At 46.0% G+C, this 18276-nt stretch overlaps 4 protein-coding genes across 4 annotated transcripts; 3 read left to right on the top strand and 1 right to left on the bottom strand.

Moving 5' to 3' along the window:
* Positions 1-5532: 5532 nt before the first annotated feature.
* N7458_005909 (uncharacterized protein) lies at positions 5533-6585 on the top strand (the record flags this gene model as incomplete). The annotated part of the gene is made up of 1 exon (XM_056909291.1): positions 5533-6585. The coding sequence occupies one exon, from the start codon at positions 5533-5535 to the stop codon at positions 6583-6585; it is 1053 nt and encodes a 350-aa protein (XP_056764995.1).
* Positions 6586-8663: 2078 nt separating this feature from the next.
* N7458_005908 (uncharacterized protein) lies at positions 8664-9524 on the top strand (the record flags this gene model as incomplete). The annotated part of the gene is made up of 1 exon (XM_056909290.1): positions 8664-9524. The coding sequence occupies one exon, from the start codon at positions 8664-8666 to the stop codon at positions 9522-9524; it is 861 nt and encodes a 286-aa protein (XP_056764994.1).
* Positions 9525-12641: 3117 nt separating this feature from the next.
* Positions 12642-14211, top strand: N7458_005907 (uncharacterized protein; the record flags this gene model as incomplete). The annotated part of the gene is made up of 3 exons (XM_056909289.1): positions 12642-12935; positions 12991-13755; positions 13807-14211. 3 exons carry the CDS (start codon positions 12642-12644, stop codon positions 14209-14211), a joined length of 1464 nt encoding a protein of 487 aa, XP_056764993.1.
* A 2223-nt stretch (positions 14212-16434) lies between these two features.
* N7458_005906 (cytochrome P450) lies at positions 16435-18190 on the bottom strand (the record flags this gene model as incomplete). Its single annotated transcript, XM_056909288.1, has 7 exons — positions 16435-16626; positions 16676-16804; positions 16860-16961; positions 17023-17091; positions 17182-17784; positions 17892-17926; positions 17980-18190. The coding sequence occupies 7 exons, from the start codon at positions 18188-18190 to the stop codon at positions 16435-16437; spliced, it is 1341 nt and encodes a 446-aa protein (XP_056764992.1).
* Positions 18191-18276: the final 86 nt, after the last annotated feature.

Raw genomic sequence — 18276 nt, 5'->3', positions numbered from 1 at the left:
AGATTAACCAATGTAAAAATCGCTAGTTCTAGAAGAATTGAGACGTTTTGGTTTGAGATATCCTGATTCAAAATTTTCGAATGGGGGTGGGTGATCGGGTTGACCGTGTGATCGGGTTGGCCGTGGATTACGTTAACTAGTCAACTAACCTAGTTAACTAAGTAAATTGGCCAAATGTAGTAACACACCAAGTTGATATTCTTTGTCCAATCAAATAGGATATGTTTTAATGAAACATATATCGCTAGAGGTACGGATATAGTAGGGGTATAGACCCAGCCCGCCAGTGATCTCGCCAGATAGACAAAGTATAGTCACACGTTGATAGCAAAAATCTTCCTCATTCGGGGGGAGAAGCACTGGATCGGACACCTTGGTGAGCAACCTAGCATGTAGCTAGTCAACTCTAAATTCTTCGTCGAACTTATAATCGCCCAGTCTAACCGACTGAGAAGTCGATCTCTGAATTGCCTAACTTGACCGATTCTAGTATATCACAAAATCTTGTCTTCTCTTAGAGAGTCGCGTCGAACATTTGATTGTGCGCTGCTCGTGCTCCCTAGTCTAGGTATAAAGGGAGCGAAGGCAGTTCCCGCGTTGAAACCGGATAGGCAAAGGGAACAGGATATATCATTCAAAGGCGATGGGGTCAAAACAAAAGCGCGACGCGTCGCATGTGCCGAGTGAGGGAAGACATTGCTTTTTCTGATACATCCGATCGCCATTGCTATCGATGACCAGGGATTAGTGCCAGGGCTGATTATATTTCCGAACCCTTAAAAGGTCTGGGTGGGAGATGTTCTCTTCGATGTCCGAGTATATAGGAAGCATGGTTGATTAATGATGACAAAATCTACATGAGCTAACTAACCGGCCCCTTGAGGGTCCGGAGAAACTGGTAATTTTTGTAAAGGGGCCGTTAGTTAACTAACTAGTTAGTTAGTTAACTAATGTGAGTACAGTAACGTAATTCCCGGTCACCCTGGCCACTTAACCCCATTAGAAAATTTCAAAATTGATTATCTCAACCAACACCCATTAATTTAACTAGATAATACGATTTTTACATGAAGTAATCCTGTGGCCAATTCGTCCACATCTACTGCAGGTAGGCGGAGCCCTCCTAGCCGGTTGAATCGGCTGATTAGGCAGATCGACCTCTTCATGCGATACTACCTCATCAGCTTCTTCTGGCTGAATTGGCTGCTGAGCTAGCTGTAGGCCCTCTTCGATTGATAGGCCCCATTCGTGTGCAATCCGCATAGTCGATCGAGTGCGCTTTTGACGTTTCTTTTCATTCGCTGCGCGTAGATCGGCGTTCTCCTTCACTAATAACGCAGTATGATGTAACGCTTGATAGTGGCCCTTAAGAATCTGATCAACTACTAATTTCAACGGGCTTAGAGGGCTTTTTGACCGCCGATCTATTAGATCTTTCATTATTTTAGCCTGCTTTTGTAGCTAGGCTACTATTCTAGGCGTTTTTGGTGTGAATTGGCTAGATCTGCTGCTTAGTCGGCTTAATAGTGGTAAAGGCGTTTAGAGGGAAATATTAAGCTTAGAAAGTACCCTATTAGTATTAACTAGTACGATACTAGTAGCTACGAAGCTCCTTTAAACGATATTCGGCTAGAAAGCTTCTAGCCGTACGCGAGGATAATCTACTAGAAAATCAAGCTTGTCGATATAATTATAGCTAGTTCGGGCTAAATCGCTTACGAAGCAACCGTAGGTATGCTTTAGTACTACAAAGTACCTAATAATAAAGTAAGTAAGACGAATATAAAGGCATACAGAGCGGTATAATATCATTTTCGGCACAGATTCGATCGAATTAAGGTATAAGATAGCTACCGTGCCTATTAAGGATTAATAGCCGAAATCGCCCTCGTACACGCGAATTAGTGTATAGAATAAAGATCTTTTAGAGCTAGCGAAGGCCGATTTTATTAGTAGTCTAGCTATTATTCGATACTTCGATTCGCTAATCCCTAGAGAGATTTGATTTAAACTAACTAGCGATATAAACCTAGCCTTTGAATATAATACAGGGCGGCAGCGAGTAGCCGTTAGCGTATATCGTTTCGATCGCAGTGACCTATTCGCGATTTCCTAGCTATAGAATTAATCGCCGACCGTAGTATTCTGCTCGCGTAATTACCTTCTACGATGATATAAGGCCTATTACGAATCTAGTCTTATTAAAGTTGTAGATATCCTCCGGTTGGATACCGTTCTCCTTAATCACGCGTTGTACCGTCAAAAACCACTCTTTTATAGCCTTCGGATCCTCGTTAAGAGCGCGCTAGTAGTAATATCGCCTAGAGAAGCGTGATCGAATCTCTTCGCGCCGATTTATAAAGGTTGATGGCCAATTCTTCCTAACTGTAGGCGGAGGGTAGCTACCACGCGCAGCGAGTAGAATATTAGCCATTTCGGCTATAGTAGCTGGCCTAGGCGCTGCTCCACGTGAATCCATAGAGATAATCTAATCAATAAGCGAATCCTCTTCCAATTGGGTCAATTTATGGTTAGGGTTTCGTCTCTCTGCGATAGAGACTACACCACATGCACGCGTTTGTAGGGTACTGCGTAGAATTTCGTATAGCTTCGCTGCTGCGCGAAGAGATTTGATGCGGCTATTTTTAATATCACCAAGGGCTAATAATATCTTGCCCTCTTGATTGGCCGATTTCTGGAAGGATTCAGAGCGAATTGGTGGCATAGTAGTTGGTTGAAGTTAGTAGGTTAGTAGATTGACGCGTTTTCTGATGGGGTGGCCAGGGTGACCGGGAATTACGTTATACTGTGACTCAGCAAAAGTTTTTGGAACACCAGCCCCACTCCCCCATAATTACATCATATTCTGCCTGCTGAAAAACTTCCGCTGACATATATTGTCTCGCCATTATAGAAGGCGGTGGACCCCGATTTAGGCGGTCTGGTGGTTTCCGGGGTGTTCCAAAAACTTTTGCTGTGTCACTGTATGTGCTGGGAAGCATAGGGGAATAGTTATGGGCTGTAATGGCGGGACGGGTCACTGCAGTCCACCGAACTCTTTACTATGGGGAGCACGGACAAAAAGTGTGAAATGGGTGCCACTTTCGAAGAGACTATGACAGTAGGTGATTCTTGCCTGACATGCCTCCGATTTATCGGGCGGTCAGCCCTGGTACAATACCAAGAGCATGGGAATAACCTTATATCAGAATCCTTATTATAACAACAAGCTTATATTCTACCATAATATTCCTAGTCACCTGATCATATCGAATCTCAATCCCTGCAACGAAGCGCTATATATATGAATAGCTTTCTCAGTGCAATAAAGCCTATTATGAAAGCACATGAGAACGATTGTCATCCGGTGTCGGATCCTCACTATGAAAACTCCCAGGCTCGCCTACAGTCCCAATCTTGCAAACTCCGATGTCTTTCCTACAACACCTGGGCGAACCATAAGAAGGAGAGAATATCTTCTTGCAACCCATCACAAGGAAGAATACGAGCCCACGAGGAGAGGAACTGTGGCTGCATGGTCCTACCGCGTTTAAAGTCCCGGAAAAGCGCAGCCGAATCTAGACCTCGACACGACCCACGTTTGGGCGGCCCATGGGCCGGCCGCCCCTAGTAGGCAGCCCAAATGCACTGTAATTAAAGGGAATTATATTGTATTTAGTAGAGATATATACATAAACTTCTGGGCTGCCCACCCAATCTGTGGGCCGTGTCGAGGCCTAGCTGAATCCGATAAGATTTATTAAATCATGGTAATTAGCTCGAACGCCATCCCCGGAAACGTAAATTGCATGCTCCAACTGCGGTCTATGTGAGCCACAAATACCAATAGTGACGCGGAATGGACAAAGAGCGGAAAATTAGAGTCGTTTCCGGTATCAGTCTTCACCGAATGGCACTGACAGCATTCGTCCAATAACACTAAAGTACAGCGAGCCAATCATCGCGATTTTGGTCAAATTTCGCCAGTTCCCTCTTTTCGGCGCACGGGCCACGACCATAGAGCGGCAACAACCGTGGTAGACATCAAGTCATTCTCGAAATCGCCTTGACCAGTACACATTGAGAAACTGATTTCCGGTTCCACTGCCAAGGCCTTGGCGTAGATCATCCATTGAGCGGCAACAACCGTGGTAGACATCAAGTCATTCTCGAAATCGCCTTGACCAGTACACATTGAGAAACTCATTTCCGGCTCCACTGCCAAGGCCTTGGCGTAGATCATCCATTGAGCGGGCCACAAATAAGTAGAGGGCGCTGTTCAATGCACCTCTTGTATAGTATTGGGTCTCCCTCTATAAGATGAAATCATCTGCTCTGAATGCAGGGCGGTAAACGTTGACGACGACGGTTACGAGATACGGGACATCTTAAGGCGGCCATCATCTCTGAGAGGCCGGCTCAATTAATAATCTAAGCTAAAGCCTTAGCAGTAGGGCCGGGAAAGAGTTTCTCAGCGTGTACTAGTCAAGGCGATTTTAAGAAAGCTTGTATGGTGAACTACTTAGTAAGAGCCTAACTAGTAGCAAAATATCGGCACAGAGTTAAAAGATCTAAATATGTTCGCATGAATTAAGATGAAGCACGAGGTGTAGCATATCCGCAAACGGAACTCTATCCACCAATCAAAAGCGGCATCAGATAACCATTGTTCTCGCGCCATTGGTCATACATTACACCTGACTTCTGGCACTGAGTTTGGTTTGATTATTGTATTCTGCGGATCAGCACTTTCTGGCTTCAATCCTCAGGTGCAGAGTTGAACTTTTGGAATCTACGCCATCCATTTGCGATTCTGGCATAATTGGTTCAAGTTGCATGACCTGTCCGCCTGCTAATTATGTTATCTCGCTTTCGCTATGTCACTAACAATGCTGCGCCGGGCTAGGACCTACCTTTTTTGGGACTAACCCACCGAAGTGAGGGGAAAAATCAGAAGTCAATTCCCAAAAGTAAATAAGTGTATTCTGATTGCAAAGTGGCGGCTGATCTAGTCGGGCCGGCTCGATGGTGGTAGAGAGCTTTGGAACGCCCTCGGCCCTGTCCCTCAAGGGGGTTACTCAGATTGATTTACTTGGATAGAAGTTAATTTATCGCTTGGTTGTATAATAGTTTGAACTCTGTTAAAGTAGTCGCCTGATCGTCTCCACACTCCAGAAGTATAGTCCGGTTAGGACGAACTGGAACATGTCGGTCAAATACTGAATATCGATGGACAAACCATGATGGGTTCGGCCGATCCTATAGAACTTCTAGGCCACTGAGAGGATAGGTCGTGACGTATGATTGATAGTTCCAGACCTCTCAGTATGTCATACCGACAGGGTTTGAAAGGTGTTGAGCCGTATGTGTCCAAAGACGCCGTCACCGAAGTCCTTTGCCTGAACACTGGTCATACCTATAAAAGCTGGCCCAATTCCTATGTTTAAGCCCTACACTGTTCTCTACGAGATTAAACTCCTCGATTGATCAGAATTTGAATCATCTCGAGAATTATCGTAATTTGAAACCGAAATGCCTGTTGACGACTACGGCGTTTGGAAGGGGTTCCCCGTTCATTACGAGGTTGAGGATCGTTATGAAGACCCAAAATCTCCACATCTATCTCTATATTACCACGATAATTATGAAACGGAGCCACAATTTGACCTCAAGTTTCGCCAGAAACACAAAAACAAACCTCCGAATAAAAACAGACCGATGGAAATTCCCGGGCTCTTTCGGGCAGCGATCAACATCAAGTCTATTGATCGGGACTCTCGACTTGCTTATTGGGTGAATTATAATCTCAGCGATCATCCAATGGTTCAAAATCTAGCCAAATTGGATCTCGGGTTCCATGATCTCGAGGAGCTTAAAGACCAAGGCTTGGACTATATTCGATCTGGCCTATTTGATGCCAAAAAAGGTCGTCTTCTTCGCCATGACATCGACGGCCCAAACAATGATATGATTGACGTCTTGGTGCCTGAAGTAAAGGAATCAATCCACAAAAACGCGGAGATATACGTTTTCGGTTCCCGTTTCAACACTAGAAATGGAGTTCACAATGTGCACATGAACCAGGGTAACATAAAGAGATTCCGTAACGATGATGGAACTTTTCAGGACGGAGGTCTTCTCATCCATTACAAGGAGACTGATCAATGGACCGGGATTTTTCTCGCGTTTGCATCACAAGCTGTGCACACAGACCGTGAAGGTCATGCTATACCGCCTTTGACTTGGGGTCAATTCCTTCCCACAGAATTAATTGAGAATTCAGTGGCTATCAAGGAAGCAGTTGTGAAAAAGGGAAAATCAGTCACTCTTACGAACCTGACAAACCACCGGGTATCTTTGGCATCGTGGAAACTCCATAACTCAGCTGGTGAAGCCCAAGAACTTCCTGGTAATGCAGTTTTGAACCCCATGTCTACCGGAGGCTTTGAAGTGCCGAAACTCCATCTTTCGAGCAATGGTGACATTATTACTCTTGTTAATGAAGCCGGGCTGAAGGTTGATGGGGTGAGTTATAACTCTCAGCAGGGAAATATGGAAGGCCGACCAATCGTTTTTGCGCATTAGGCCTTAGTCAACATGAAAAGGTAAGCCAAGCGAGCAAGATCAGACTTAAAAAAAGCCAAAAAAGCGAAAATGAGAAGGAAAAAACAGCCACCACTGCGCCAGGAAGGTTTTTGGACTTATCATCATTATATGCACTTAAAATAGTCAATTTCTACGTTCAGATAGTGTAAATCCGCCAAGATTAGTCATGTAAATGGCTCATCCAAATTGCCAGCTAGGGGCCTTATAACAATTCAGACTCATTGTGATTTCTATTATTGCACCGATATGGCTTACTCATCTCTGTTCCAACACATGCGAATAGCTTCATGACAGAAATATCTTAACAATAGCCCTAAAAGAAAAGCTACTAGTAGTTAGCAAAAGTTTCTATATACGGGGGCAGATAAGTACCTAATAACTAGAGGGTCTACTATGCTTTAGTTAATTAAACACTAACGAACCAAGATCTACTAAATTCGCGTAAGAGACAATATAAGAACCCGCGACTGGATAGGCTTAAAATAGTGGATCCTTTCCCCGGAAGTAGACCCCCAGGCACAGCGGTAGTTTATCCAAGAAAATAAGAAAGGTCACTGGTTCAATTCACTTTTAATTAGTTAAGTACCGTATATGTTCGGCCACGAGGGAGTGTTACGCGGTGCCTGCTAGTGGCTATGCGTAGAGCTGAATGGGGTTATACTTACCTAGTTCCACTACGGATCCCAAGAGCATCTCCCAACCGTACCGTTGCTACGCTAAGCCTCGGACTCCGGTCCTATTAAGTGTCTTGCAGGACGTGCCAGAAGTCCGTGCCAAGTAGGTCAGTCACAGAGTGAGGCCACTAAGCTCGCTCCCCTATTTGTAGGATGGATATCTTAAAGGTGAACTATGAAGTGCAAAGTACGGAGGAACAAAGGTCGTTCTAAGTAACAATATGTAACGTTTCTATCCTAGTAAGCTGAATGATTCATCGCGAAGATCATAAATACACGGTGCCGAACGAGTGTTCTTATATATCCAGTCCTTCCGATCCTGGCTCTGATCGGGTCATATGCTGGGTATGATGTTAGTCACGTGACAGGACTTCTCACATAAACGTTACGAGTGCGGTGTTGTATGTAGTCTTCGTAACGTTGCCTGCTGACTGTTCGAAGTTGATTGGTAGTTAATCCTATAGGAGCGATCCATTCGTCTCTGTACCTCTTCTTGAGTCAGAACCTTCACTGCGTCCTTAGAGAAGAGATAATCAAGACCAGACCAGACGGTTATAATAGCCACAGTGAATCTATTTTCCATGGTCTGCAAAAGGAAAGATGCGAGTGGGATGTGGGCGGTAAGGGGAGTTAGGAGGGAAGGAAAGTTTAGCCGAAGGGCCACGTCAGCGCTTCAGGTGTATTCCGGGCGTTCGGGTGAAGAATAGAGGGCCTTGAGGGGCTAAAGGGTAAAGCGGCCAGGGTAAATGTCCCAACGAATGGCAAAAACAAAACATACAACAGCCAAAAGTATGGCCGACCTCACCTAGCGCCCATCGTTTGGTCATGAGCGACTCGCCGCTTTATTCAGGCGGGCTTCAGGTGGCTTCAGGGGCAGTTCACCCACCTGAATATTCTTCACCCGAAGAGCTCCGAAGGTACAGGGCAGGCAGGCAAAAGGAGCATTTGCGCTTTTTAGCACAGAGAAAGATTTCGCGAGCGGCCGATATGGAGAGCGACGAAGGATGGTATTAAAAAGACGCGCTGGGAGTGTCCAGCAGCGGTCTCTCACCATTCAGTCTCCCTGCTCCCCTCGCCCGTGACTAGACCGAACAACCAACATTCGCTCTCCAAATGACCAAAAGTAAGGATCAAGCTGCTAAGTTTACATCTGTGGTGAATTTTATTGAGTATGATAACTCAGAAATCCTGCGTGCCGTCCTCCCGAGGACCAAGGGAGACAACCTGGACGGCCATTGCGTTGAGATTATAACAAGACTACGTCACGTCGCCGTCGGTGGCCCTCGCAATCGACTTTTGATGTCCCCCTAGAATAAAAGTGAGCACTTTTCTGTCCGTCTCACTAGCGCAAGAAAGAGGAGCCTGTGTACAATCCCGACCATCATGGCATCGCACACAGCCCTTGAGGTAGGTACCGAGGGCTCTAATGGTAGCTTTCTCGCTGACCTAGGACCACCGATTAGAAGGTATCCATATAAGGATATCGACCAGTTTCTGAATACTTTGAAGATAGAATTATGTCGCCAACAAGAGGATTTTGTCGTCAGTGAATGGGTGCTTTTCACGGGGGTTACAATGCAGACCTTCCGTCGCACCTTCCTCGACTCGCACGAGGACAACAAAATCCTTTCTCGTTGCTGGAATTCCTACGACTCCTCTCAATACCTGCTTCTCGTCAAAATGATAGTCTCTCGCGCACATGAGGTCGCTGCACACGAGTTCGAAAGATTCCTATTGCGCTCTCTTATGCCAATGGGTATTGACCTCGCTCTTAAAACTTTTGGATCCGCCTCGTGCGTTGCAGACAACGGTTCTGCCAAACAGCCCGACTGCCAATTCCTGCCAAAGAGACCCCCTCGAGCCCGATCGAAGAAGTGGCCCTCGCTTGTTGTCGAGGCAGGCTTTTCAGAGTCCCCGTCGAAGTTAATGTCCGATGCTCGGTTCTGGCTTAAAGAATCCAGGGGGGACGTTCAAATGGTCATCACGATCAAGATTGGTCGAAGCACACCCAAGATCGTGCTGGAGATGTGGGAACTTGTCGATGATAGGGTCAAACGCACACAAGTGGTTACCATCAGCAAAGGGGAGAACAACCGTATCTACGTCCCGGGTCAGCCGCTTGTCATCCACTTCAACAAGCTCTTTCTTCGCCAGGCCAGTATTCCCAAGGAAGCAGATATAATTTTTGACGAGTCGGTTTTGGACATAATTGCTACGAATGTTTGGGAGGAGCAGGATTTCTGACTGTGTCTGGTTCAACTTCGCTCGTGGTATCTGTCTCGTATGAGCCCGCTGTTTGCTATTCTTAGAGTATTTCTGCAAGCACCTAATACATATTCAGATTAAAAACGACAGCTTTAAAGGATTTTTATATAAGACAAAGTGGGAACATTGGGTAACTTTGCTTGGGCGTATTTTGCACCTGGTTTGTTCAGACTGCCCTTCAGTATGAAGCAATTGTGCCCGTTTGGTCAGAAATGCTGCCTGTGGACTTTGTCATGACTCAGGAGGCCTCTTCGCGAGTAATTCCCTTCATTGACGGCATATTCGAAATTGGATGGCCATGGAAGTGTTCTGAAATGTAGAATGTGACTCGACATTCTTTGCCAAGCTTGGTTGTCAATGTGTAATCTGGATATGTATGGAAGCATTGAGTTGCAATGCTCTGCATCATTCCGAGTCGTATCTCAAGATTTATGGCTTACCACAAATGCCCATTTTATCAGGACTGTTAGGCATGGATACCATTTGAACCGTGGCACCCACTGAGTGGGTCGACTTGTTTCTACAGTACATTCACCAAGTGGACTGTGAATGGTCAAATTTCTTGTTTACCGAGTACATGATGTGCTAGAGCGCATTCTGACAACGTAAAGTGAGAAGGCCAATTTTAACATTATTACATTTGTTTAGTAGAATAAAAAGCCTTCAAACTTTCATTCCCGCTATTGCCTACCTCCTTACATTCTCTCTTGATTTCCCTGAGCTTCTATTTCCTAGGAATATCCCATTACATTTTCCATGCCGCGTCACTTTTCTAAAGTTGCCCGAAAGATGGGCCTTATCGGAGTCCAGATCACAGCGGTGCGGGATACTCGCGGAAGGATACGCGTTATTTATTCGATCTTTCTTTCTGATGATTGGCCAAAGAGTGAACTAAAGTCTACGCCTGTCATATTTTGAAGCTAATTGCTTCAAAAGAAAGATAACTTACTATCTAATAAAGAGGAGCGAGATATTTTCCACCTAGAGAAGGACCTAAAGGCTAAGCTAGAGTGAGTTAGATTCGAGCTCGAAGATATCTGTTACGGCCAATCGAAAGAGAAACCTCAAACGGTGCATTCAACGAAGAAACTAGATCTAGAGAGGGAAGAGAAGAAGAAAAACTACAGAAGTGTGAGCTGAGCCTTTTATACGCTACCAGCCTCAGGCATCCTCTTCTTCCCTGGCAAACTTCCCAAAAAGGCAACTTCCACTAAAACATCCAAATAGCTCACACTAGGCCACAGGGTCGAACCTCGCTTTCGCCATATTCGTCACATTGCCCCCATCTTTAAAAGGACCTGGCCCCATACGTCGTGTGCACTCTCGAGTCCATTCTGATTTGACTAATTAGACGCTCCGGTTATCATCTGGATGATCCGGCTCAAATCGATCTGCTAAAGCTGCTTCCGTCCACACATTCAGGCGTTTTAGGGGTCCTGGCGCTTCTGGGTGTCAAAATCTACGTTGGTGCTGCCTCTTCGTCGACGATTCACCAAAACGGGAAATGCAAGGGCTTAAAACGAAGAATTCGGCAGCACTTGTCCTACGCACGTTCTAAAACAGGCAGACCTCCAAGCGGCCAAATTCATTGCAATGAAATACGAAAAGAAGGGTCGCATTGCAACTTTGTTGTGCTGGTGCGATTTGCACATACAGTGGGTGAACCATTGGTTCATATCGCTGAAGCGATCATGACAATCCTCTTTGCATCCTGGAATAGTCAGACATTCACCAATCTTCGTCCGACCAATCTTCCAAGCAGCTTGTGTTGGGGCCTGAATAATGCGAATCCATTAGATTACGGGGTTTCCAGTTTTGTTGAATCAAAAGCCCTTCAATTCCGGAAAGATAACGGGAGAAGAATGGCTCAGAAGCTGAGAGAGGTAAGCGTTGCAAAAGCAAAAGAGGGTGGCCATTTTCGTGTCACAGCACATCAGGTGAGGCCTTCTTATTGGGATTTCAAATTCCATCTTTGCGGCGAAACCATCAAAATTCCCTCAGAGATGGGGCTCTCTATGGGTCTGCACCTACAACGATGTGTTCATGTTCATTGCGAAGTCGGCGCAACCCAACATGAGTTTCCCTACGCGTCGAGGGCAAGTTGGGGGTCCAACGGAAGAAGACTGGGCATTTGCTTGAAGGGGTGCTGCATCCATAGTTATAGTAGAAGCAAGACATTCACGAAAATGGTTCAATGCGATTCAATTACGGCGGTTTCACGTGCGAAGAGAATCACTGATCTGTTGGACTATTCATGATGAAGGGACCAACCGCCTTGTTGAAGAAACCCAAACGATTTGATTAATTTAATTCATCTTTAATCAGTGAAGCACCTTGTTCAGATACGGGAGAGCTCTTCAATTGTGTTTGTTTGCATCGGAGCGAGCCAATCGTTTCTGCACATCTTCTTCGGTCAGAATCTTCACAGCGTCCCTGGAGAGGATATAGTCAAGGCCAGACTAGAGGGTTGTAATGGCCACGGTGAATCTATTTTCCGTGATCAGCTCCGATCAGGATCAGTTCAGGCCACCTAGAGAAAGCAAACAGAGGGTTTGGGACTCGAGTGGGAACGAGGATAGGAGAGAGGGAAAGTTTATACTCGGCGGCGGGTCTTCTGGATATGACACCTACCAAGACATGATATATTATTCTCGAAACGTGCACAGATGATGACGAGCGGTGTGCTGAAGAAGAAAGAAATCAAGGGTATATCGAGAAAGGCAGATAGGGAGGAAAGATCATTTTTATTGATTGCTGTCTTAGCCTGTGAGGGCGGAGGTGTATTAGTACAGTACTCCTGCAATGAGGCGCCTTGCTTTCCTCATCCTGTATAATCCTAAATTGTGAAGTACACCTTCCCCAAAAAAAGTTAGAGTTGTTCTAGACCGGCCCGTTTTGCGTACTGTGAATCGTGTCTCGTGATGCGCCACGGTGGCAAGGCATACTTGGGTTGGGAGACGGAAATCGTCATTAGCTCTGAGTATACTCTCGTTATAAAAGATCGGCCTTTCACCTCTCATGCCGGCGGCAGATCCAATTCCCTACATCTTATTGCATCTCAGCTTTCCCATCTAGGCTCGTCAACTATTTAAATCGATGACAGACACCACGCAGAACCCGGACGATGCCATCGAGCCGACTGATGCACCTGTCGGCTTCGGCCGTAACATTGCAAGCTCCGAAACTCGCGATACTGCGGTTCCCTTTGGAAGGATGCCCAACTTCCACGCCAATATGGGTATCAATCATCGCAATATCAGCAATATCATCGTCTATAATCAAGCACGGAGATTTTTTGGGTCTCTGGCTACCTTCGATCATCCCGAAGATCCAATCCGTTCGACCCGAGCTACGCGCTCGAGGAAAGCTCGCTTGCAATCAGGGAGAAGAGTAAGTGATGCGGATCTACTTGAACGGCCAAGCATGTTCTCTAACGGGCTATTAGCTCCAACAAGCAATCAACAACCGCAGCTACTATGAGCCATATGCAGAGGTGAAAAACAGAGCTATCAAACGACGTCTGATATACCTGGCTAGTAACTTCAATTTTCTCGACCGCTGCTTCGCAGAGTACTTTCGTTCGGTCATGCCGTACTTTGACCAAGGCTATGTTCGTCAACACCTGAAAGATATCCGACAAGACATTGCAAAACGGCAAAATTCAGATTCGACAAGGGTAGCAGATCCAAAATCAATCTATCTTGGGGATCTTGGCGAATACTGCGAAAAGGTGTCTGAAGTGTGGGATCATGATCGAAAACAGGTCAAGCCAGTGAACCCAAGGTTCAATATTACCCATTGTCGAGATCGGGAAATTTTCGAGTATTTACAGGACGCCTTTGAGGCACCTTATTGGGAACTTATGCTGGATACGTTTTTACAATGGCGCACGAATTCGGAATCCCTGATTGGCGATATTGTCCTTAAGGTATTCGACAGTCTGGAAATGGAAATCGAAACTAACCGAAAGCAACTTCTCAAGGACATTGAAAGTCAGTCAGAAGATAGGCTGGAAGATTTGGCTCCAATTTTGGAAGGTATCGATGCGAGAATTGCCGTTCTGAATACACTGGGGGACCTGAAAACCCCCCTCTTATTGGAAATGGAGCAACTGGTTTCTTCCTCAGTCCACCAACTGCATCATCCTCAACCCACATCTCCTGACGAATCCTCGGCTGTGGAACCGTCTGAAGCACTGAGCAAGGAGAAAGTAAGTATAGTATGTCAAGGTATGAGCAGAGCTTATTCTATATCGGTTTAGGAAAACGTTGGGCTCATAGCCTTAATTCTCCTATTCCTGACCGCGGCTATTGTCCCAGGATACAAGGCATTCTCAATTTCAATGAAATCTAGCGAACCAGGCTCGGTTCAAGATGCAGATTTCTGGTATCTGATCCAGAGTAGTATCATGTCCGTGCTGGGCAACCTGACCATGGTTATCCCTCTGCTGAAAAAGTCGTGGTTTTCGCCGGCGTACAGCATGATGTGGATGTTCTTCGCCCTGGGCGTGGCCTTTGCAGCCATCTCTATTATCATTTATCCATTTGCAAATACGGGTTGGAGCTCTATGGTAGCCTTCTTTGGTTCCATTGCCTCTGCCGCCTCAGTACTAGTTATGACGCAGGCCGCAGCGAAGGTTGTGCCTCAGAAGATCAAAAAAGATTAGATATAGTTACAATAACCCCTACTATCACAGCTACTCACTTTGTCCACCAAATACCCAGACCTACGGGATTTCCACTCTGTAATTGGAGTAGACCGCCATTTTTTTCATGACTTGACATACTCCTGAAGCTGTGGAAAGATCCTGTTTGGGGAATTTGGCTTGGCGCTCCAGGTTGGCCGAATAGTGGAGACATGGCACACTACAGTAATCCGAATGATGCTTTTCCGATGACGGAATCTAGTCCTTGTAAGCCAGACTGATCTGGATGCCTGACTATCGGAACTGAGAGAATGATAATGTCCTGGTCCTTCATGAACATGGAGAAGATCTAAACATGCAGGGTGTGAAAATGATACTGTACGGATGCTGCCCGCAAAGTCATGAGGGATTGGTTTGTATCATAATGTACCACTGATGAGACAGGGCATTCGAGTCGGGGAGCCTTAGAACCATCCTCCTGATGGCTGGTCTAATCACTTACATGAAGCTCAAGGGTAATGGGTGTGAAACCCTGGTTGTTGGCTGCTGCCTAAGGGAAGGGGAGGAGCAGAGGGAGCGTGGGTATAGCAGTTTGTAAAGCCTCTGTATAATCGTCTAAAGCGAGCGAGTGCTGCCACCAAAATCGTGGCCTCTGACCTGCACGATGGAGCTTAAAACAGTTTAGAACGCGTTGAGCACTTCTCGACAACGATTTCTCTTTCGTAAGCGGCGGTGTCAGGGGAAGCTCTTGGAAACTCCCTGGTGGAGTAATTTCAGTTGCCATGAGAGGTGGTGTGCCAACGATCTGGCCAGTTCGTGCGATATGGGTTGTTTATGTTGATGGGAAGGGGCTTGGATTTGGGAGTCACGTGGTGATAAGTTAAGCTGACAAGGGCCCACCCATATTTGATGAGGAACGCCAGGGTCTTGAGCCCAATCACTGAGGAATATCGTTGCTGATGATCGAAAGTGGCGAAGTGCAGATGCCAAAAGCGCGATTCGCAGCAGATTGGACAATTCTGCCCAATGATTCCGCACTACGCACCAGAAGGCATACAGCAGAGGATCAGTGCGGCGAGGGTGTGGCCTAGACGTTCTCGCGGAGGAGTGCCGCAGAGGACGGCAGGTCGTGATTCGTCGAGACAAGTGCCCTTGCCGCTGGCTGGTGTTGGAACGCAGCAGATAGGCAGATACCCGGAACAGGATTTATTATTACTAAGTTATAGTTATCTGCTGAGATTAGTCAAATAATTGAGCCCGTCGAACTTGCCAGCAAGGGCCTTCAGGGTGTTCAGGTGAAGGGGCCTGAAGGGGCTGAAGGGTAAAGCGGCAAGGGCAGATGTCCCAACGAATGACAAAAATCAGGTGAGCACCGACATACAACAGCCAGGATTCGCATGTGGTCACCCACCATACTACTAACCGGCCGGCGTGTGGCTTAAGTACGGCTGAGCGGACGGGAAGCCCTGTTCTCCACACCCTGTGGTCGTATGTGGTGGAGTGGAGATTACTTCTGTATTTATGATATATAATTATACAAATATAATCAAGCTCCTGTTCTCCGTGTCTCCGTGGAAAAATCTAGTCAGTTTCACAGCTTGCTTTCCCCATGTCCGTGATATCACGAACCGCCGAATGGAGCTAAATTTTCGCGAGTGGGTTGTTCCGCTACCCGGCCGTTGGGCGGATTATAGTATATGTACTACGCCCTCTGGAAATTGAGAAATACCAAACAGATGCATTCATATCTAGAGATTTTACTTGCTGTCTGCAGCCAATAACTTGCTTGGTAATATCTCTTCGATTTTCTTCGGGTGTTGAACCTCGACAGTCATTTAGGTGTTCTGGCAATAACAACTGCGAAGAGTGTAGCTTGTCGCCTTTCACTCAACTCAATTGGCTCCACAGGTGCCATAAAATATATTCTGGAACATGAATTTCGGATGTGCACAGGGTATATTCCACACCACCCTTGGCGTTCCATTTGCATGTCAAGAACTCAATCGGCGTACTTTTTCCTCTTTACTGTGCCAGTGGCGAATATTGTCATTATAAGAATTTTACACCATATTGGGCGTATCTTAATTTCATGACAAAAAAAGGAGGCACTCGACGATTAGAGAAAATACATAACGTCGAAGCAGTAAACGGAATGTTCATTGATTTGTATAACGGTAAATACGTTCACGGAACGACCAAAAACTTCAAACTGGCAGACGTTAGGACTGGTTGGCCGATCGAAAGTCATATCTTTTGGCGCCTGAGAATTCTGCATGGCCATCCATATGGAACGGCGAGAAAGCGGGTTTCGGACCTCCAATCTGTCTGTGGCTCTATCTGTTCAATCTCGTAGTCTCGTAGCACAGTCGCGAGAACCTTTGAAAGTTCGAATTGAGCAAGATTCCGACCTGGACATTGGTTGTATCCGGCTCCCCACTATATAACTTGTAAGTATATAGCTGGCTAGCATGGAGATATTACGTACGTGAATTAAGAAAGTATCCATTCTTTTTGTTTCGCCTTGAAGCCAGCGCTCAGGATTGAAAGTGTCACAGTCCTGTCCAAAAATTGCAGGGTCGCGATGAATGACCCAAGGATTGACACTCAAAAGAACCTGAAGGGGCATGTTAATATAAATCATGGTGATGTTAGCGAAAGTGGAATCATACACCCTCTGGAAAGTATCTTCCAGCAATAGTTATTCCCCCTTTAGGCACCACTCGAGGAAGATCGTGGGTGACGCCTGGGTGGAATCGGTATGCCTCTTTTAGCTGGCGATGTCAGTCAGTACCATTGCATACACATCTAAATTTACTTCTGTATGCAACTTACACATGCTTGTATGAAGGGCAACTTTGCTGCCTCACTGTACTGAATCAGCAAAGAAAGCTCTCCACGTGACTGTGCAGCATCAATTTCGCTTTGTGCTCATTTCATGAGCTCCGGTCGCCGAAGTAAGTAATACAGCACGGCTTGTGCCGTAGCGCTTACTGTCTCCGCACCGGCTCCAATATTTGCAACAGCCGCGGCGAATATGTCTCTTTCTGAAAGACGATCCGGGTTGCTTGCACGGACGTCAAGCCAGCGCTGCATCATATCATGGCGTACCTCGGGATTGTTATTGCGATTTTCGACTGCTAAAAGGCAGGTATCGAAGATGTGCGAGTTTGGCTGTAGACCAAGTCGACTAAAGAGAGGGTTGCCCAATGTCAAGTTGTGAAACCAGATATAGTTACCCATTATCGAGATATAGTAGACTAATGATCCAGTGTTTGCAATCGCGTTCCGAATATCAGTGCCTGATTGAACAAAGCCGAAAGACTTTGAGAATGTCACTTCTCCAAGAACATCGAAAGCAAAGAAGCTGAACCACTTCTGAAACTCGACGGGGGCAACGGAGTCGGTTAGTTCGTCGAACCGGGTCTTGAAAATGCTCAATACATTGTCAATATACGGCTCGGTCTTCGAAATGTTGGAAAGGGAAAAGCCCGCGGAGAGGCTCCGAGTCTTTTGGATATGTCGTAAGGGGTCTAGTTCAGACATCTGGTTGACATAGCGGTAGTCTGGAAGACTGAAAACGGAGTAGAATGTGCCCTATCTTGTGTAAGTTGTGTCTTTGGAGTCGACAAATTATATAGAATATAGCTTGCCTTTTCAATATTGGCCTGGAGAAGCTGTTTGATTGCATCTGGGTGAGACACGCTAACTTCATTATCCGCGATACGAATAAAATGGCCTACGTCTTTAGTATAACCTGCATATCTTTTCACTCTAGTGAATAGGGCATACCATGTTTTCTGTGCAAATTGAGAATCTCCTTTTCACTGTGGCCTTTGCATAGATGGTATACCCGCCAAATACTTGAAAATGAAGCGAAAAACGGGCCGGGGATGTCTCTAATGGGTGTCCAGTATTTCCTGAAAAGTACTCGTACCACAAGAGCCACAGCAAACAATGTTACTGCTCGCTGCACATCCAAGTTCGTAACCAATTGAAGCATCTTGATGGATTCCGTTCTCTTTCGAGGTGGATATGTCAAGTGTCCCGATTCAGTGTCCTAAAAGGGGTCTCTGCAAAGGTTCAAAG

This window comes from Penicillium daleae (genome assembly GCF_028827525.1).
Source record: "Penicillium daleae strain IBT 16125 chromosome Unknown utg000006l_segment0_segment0, whole genome shotgun sequence".
Classification (NCBI taxonomy): Eukaryota; Fungi; Ascomycota; class Eurotiomycetes; order Eurotiales; family Aspergillaceae; genus Penicillium; species Penicillium daleae.
Note: the sequence above shows the minus strand (reverse complement) of the source record. Positions and strands in the feature narration are given on the sequence as shown.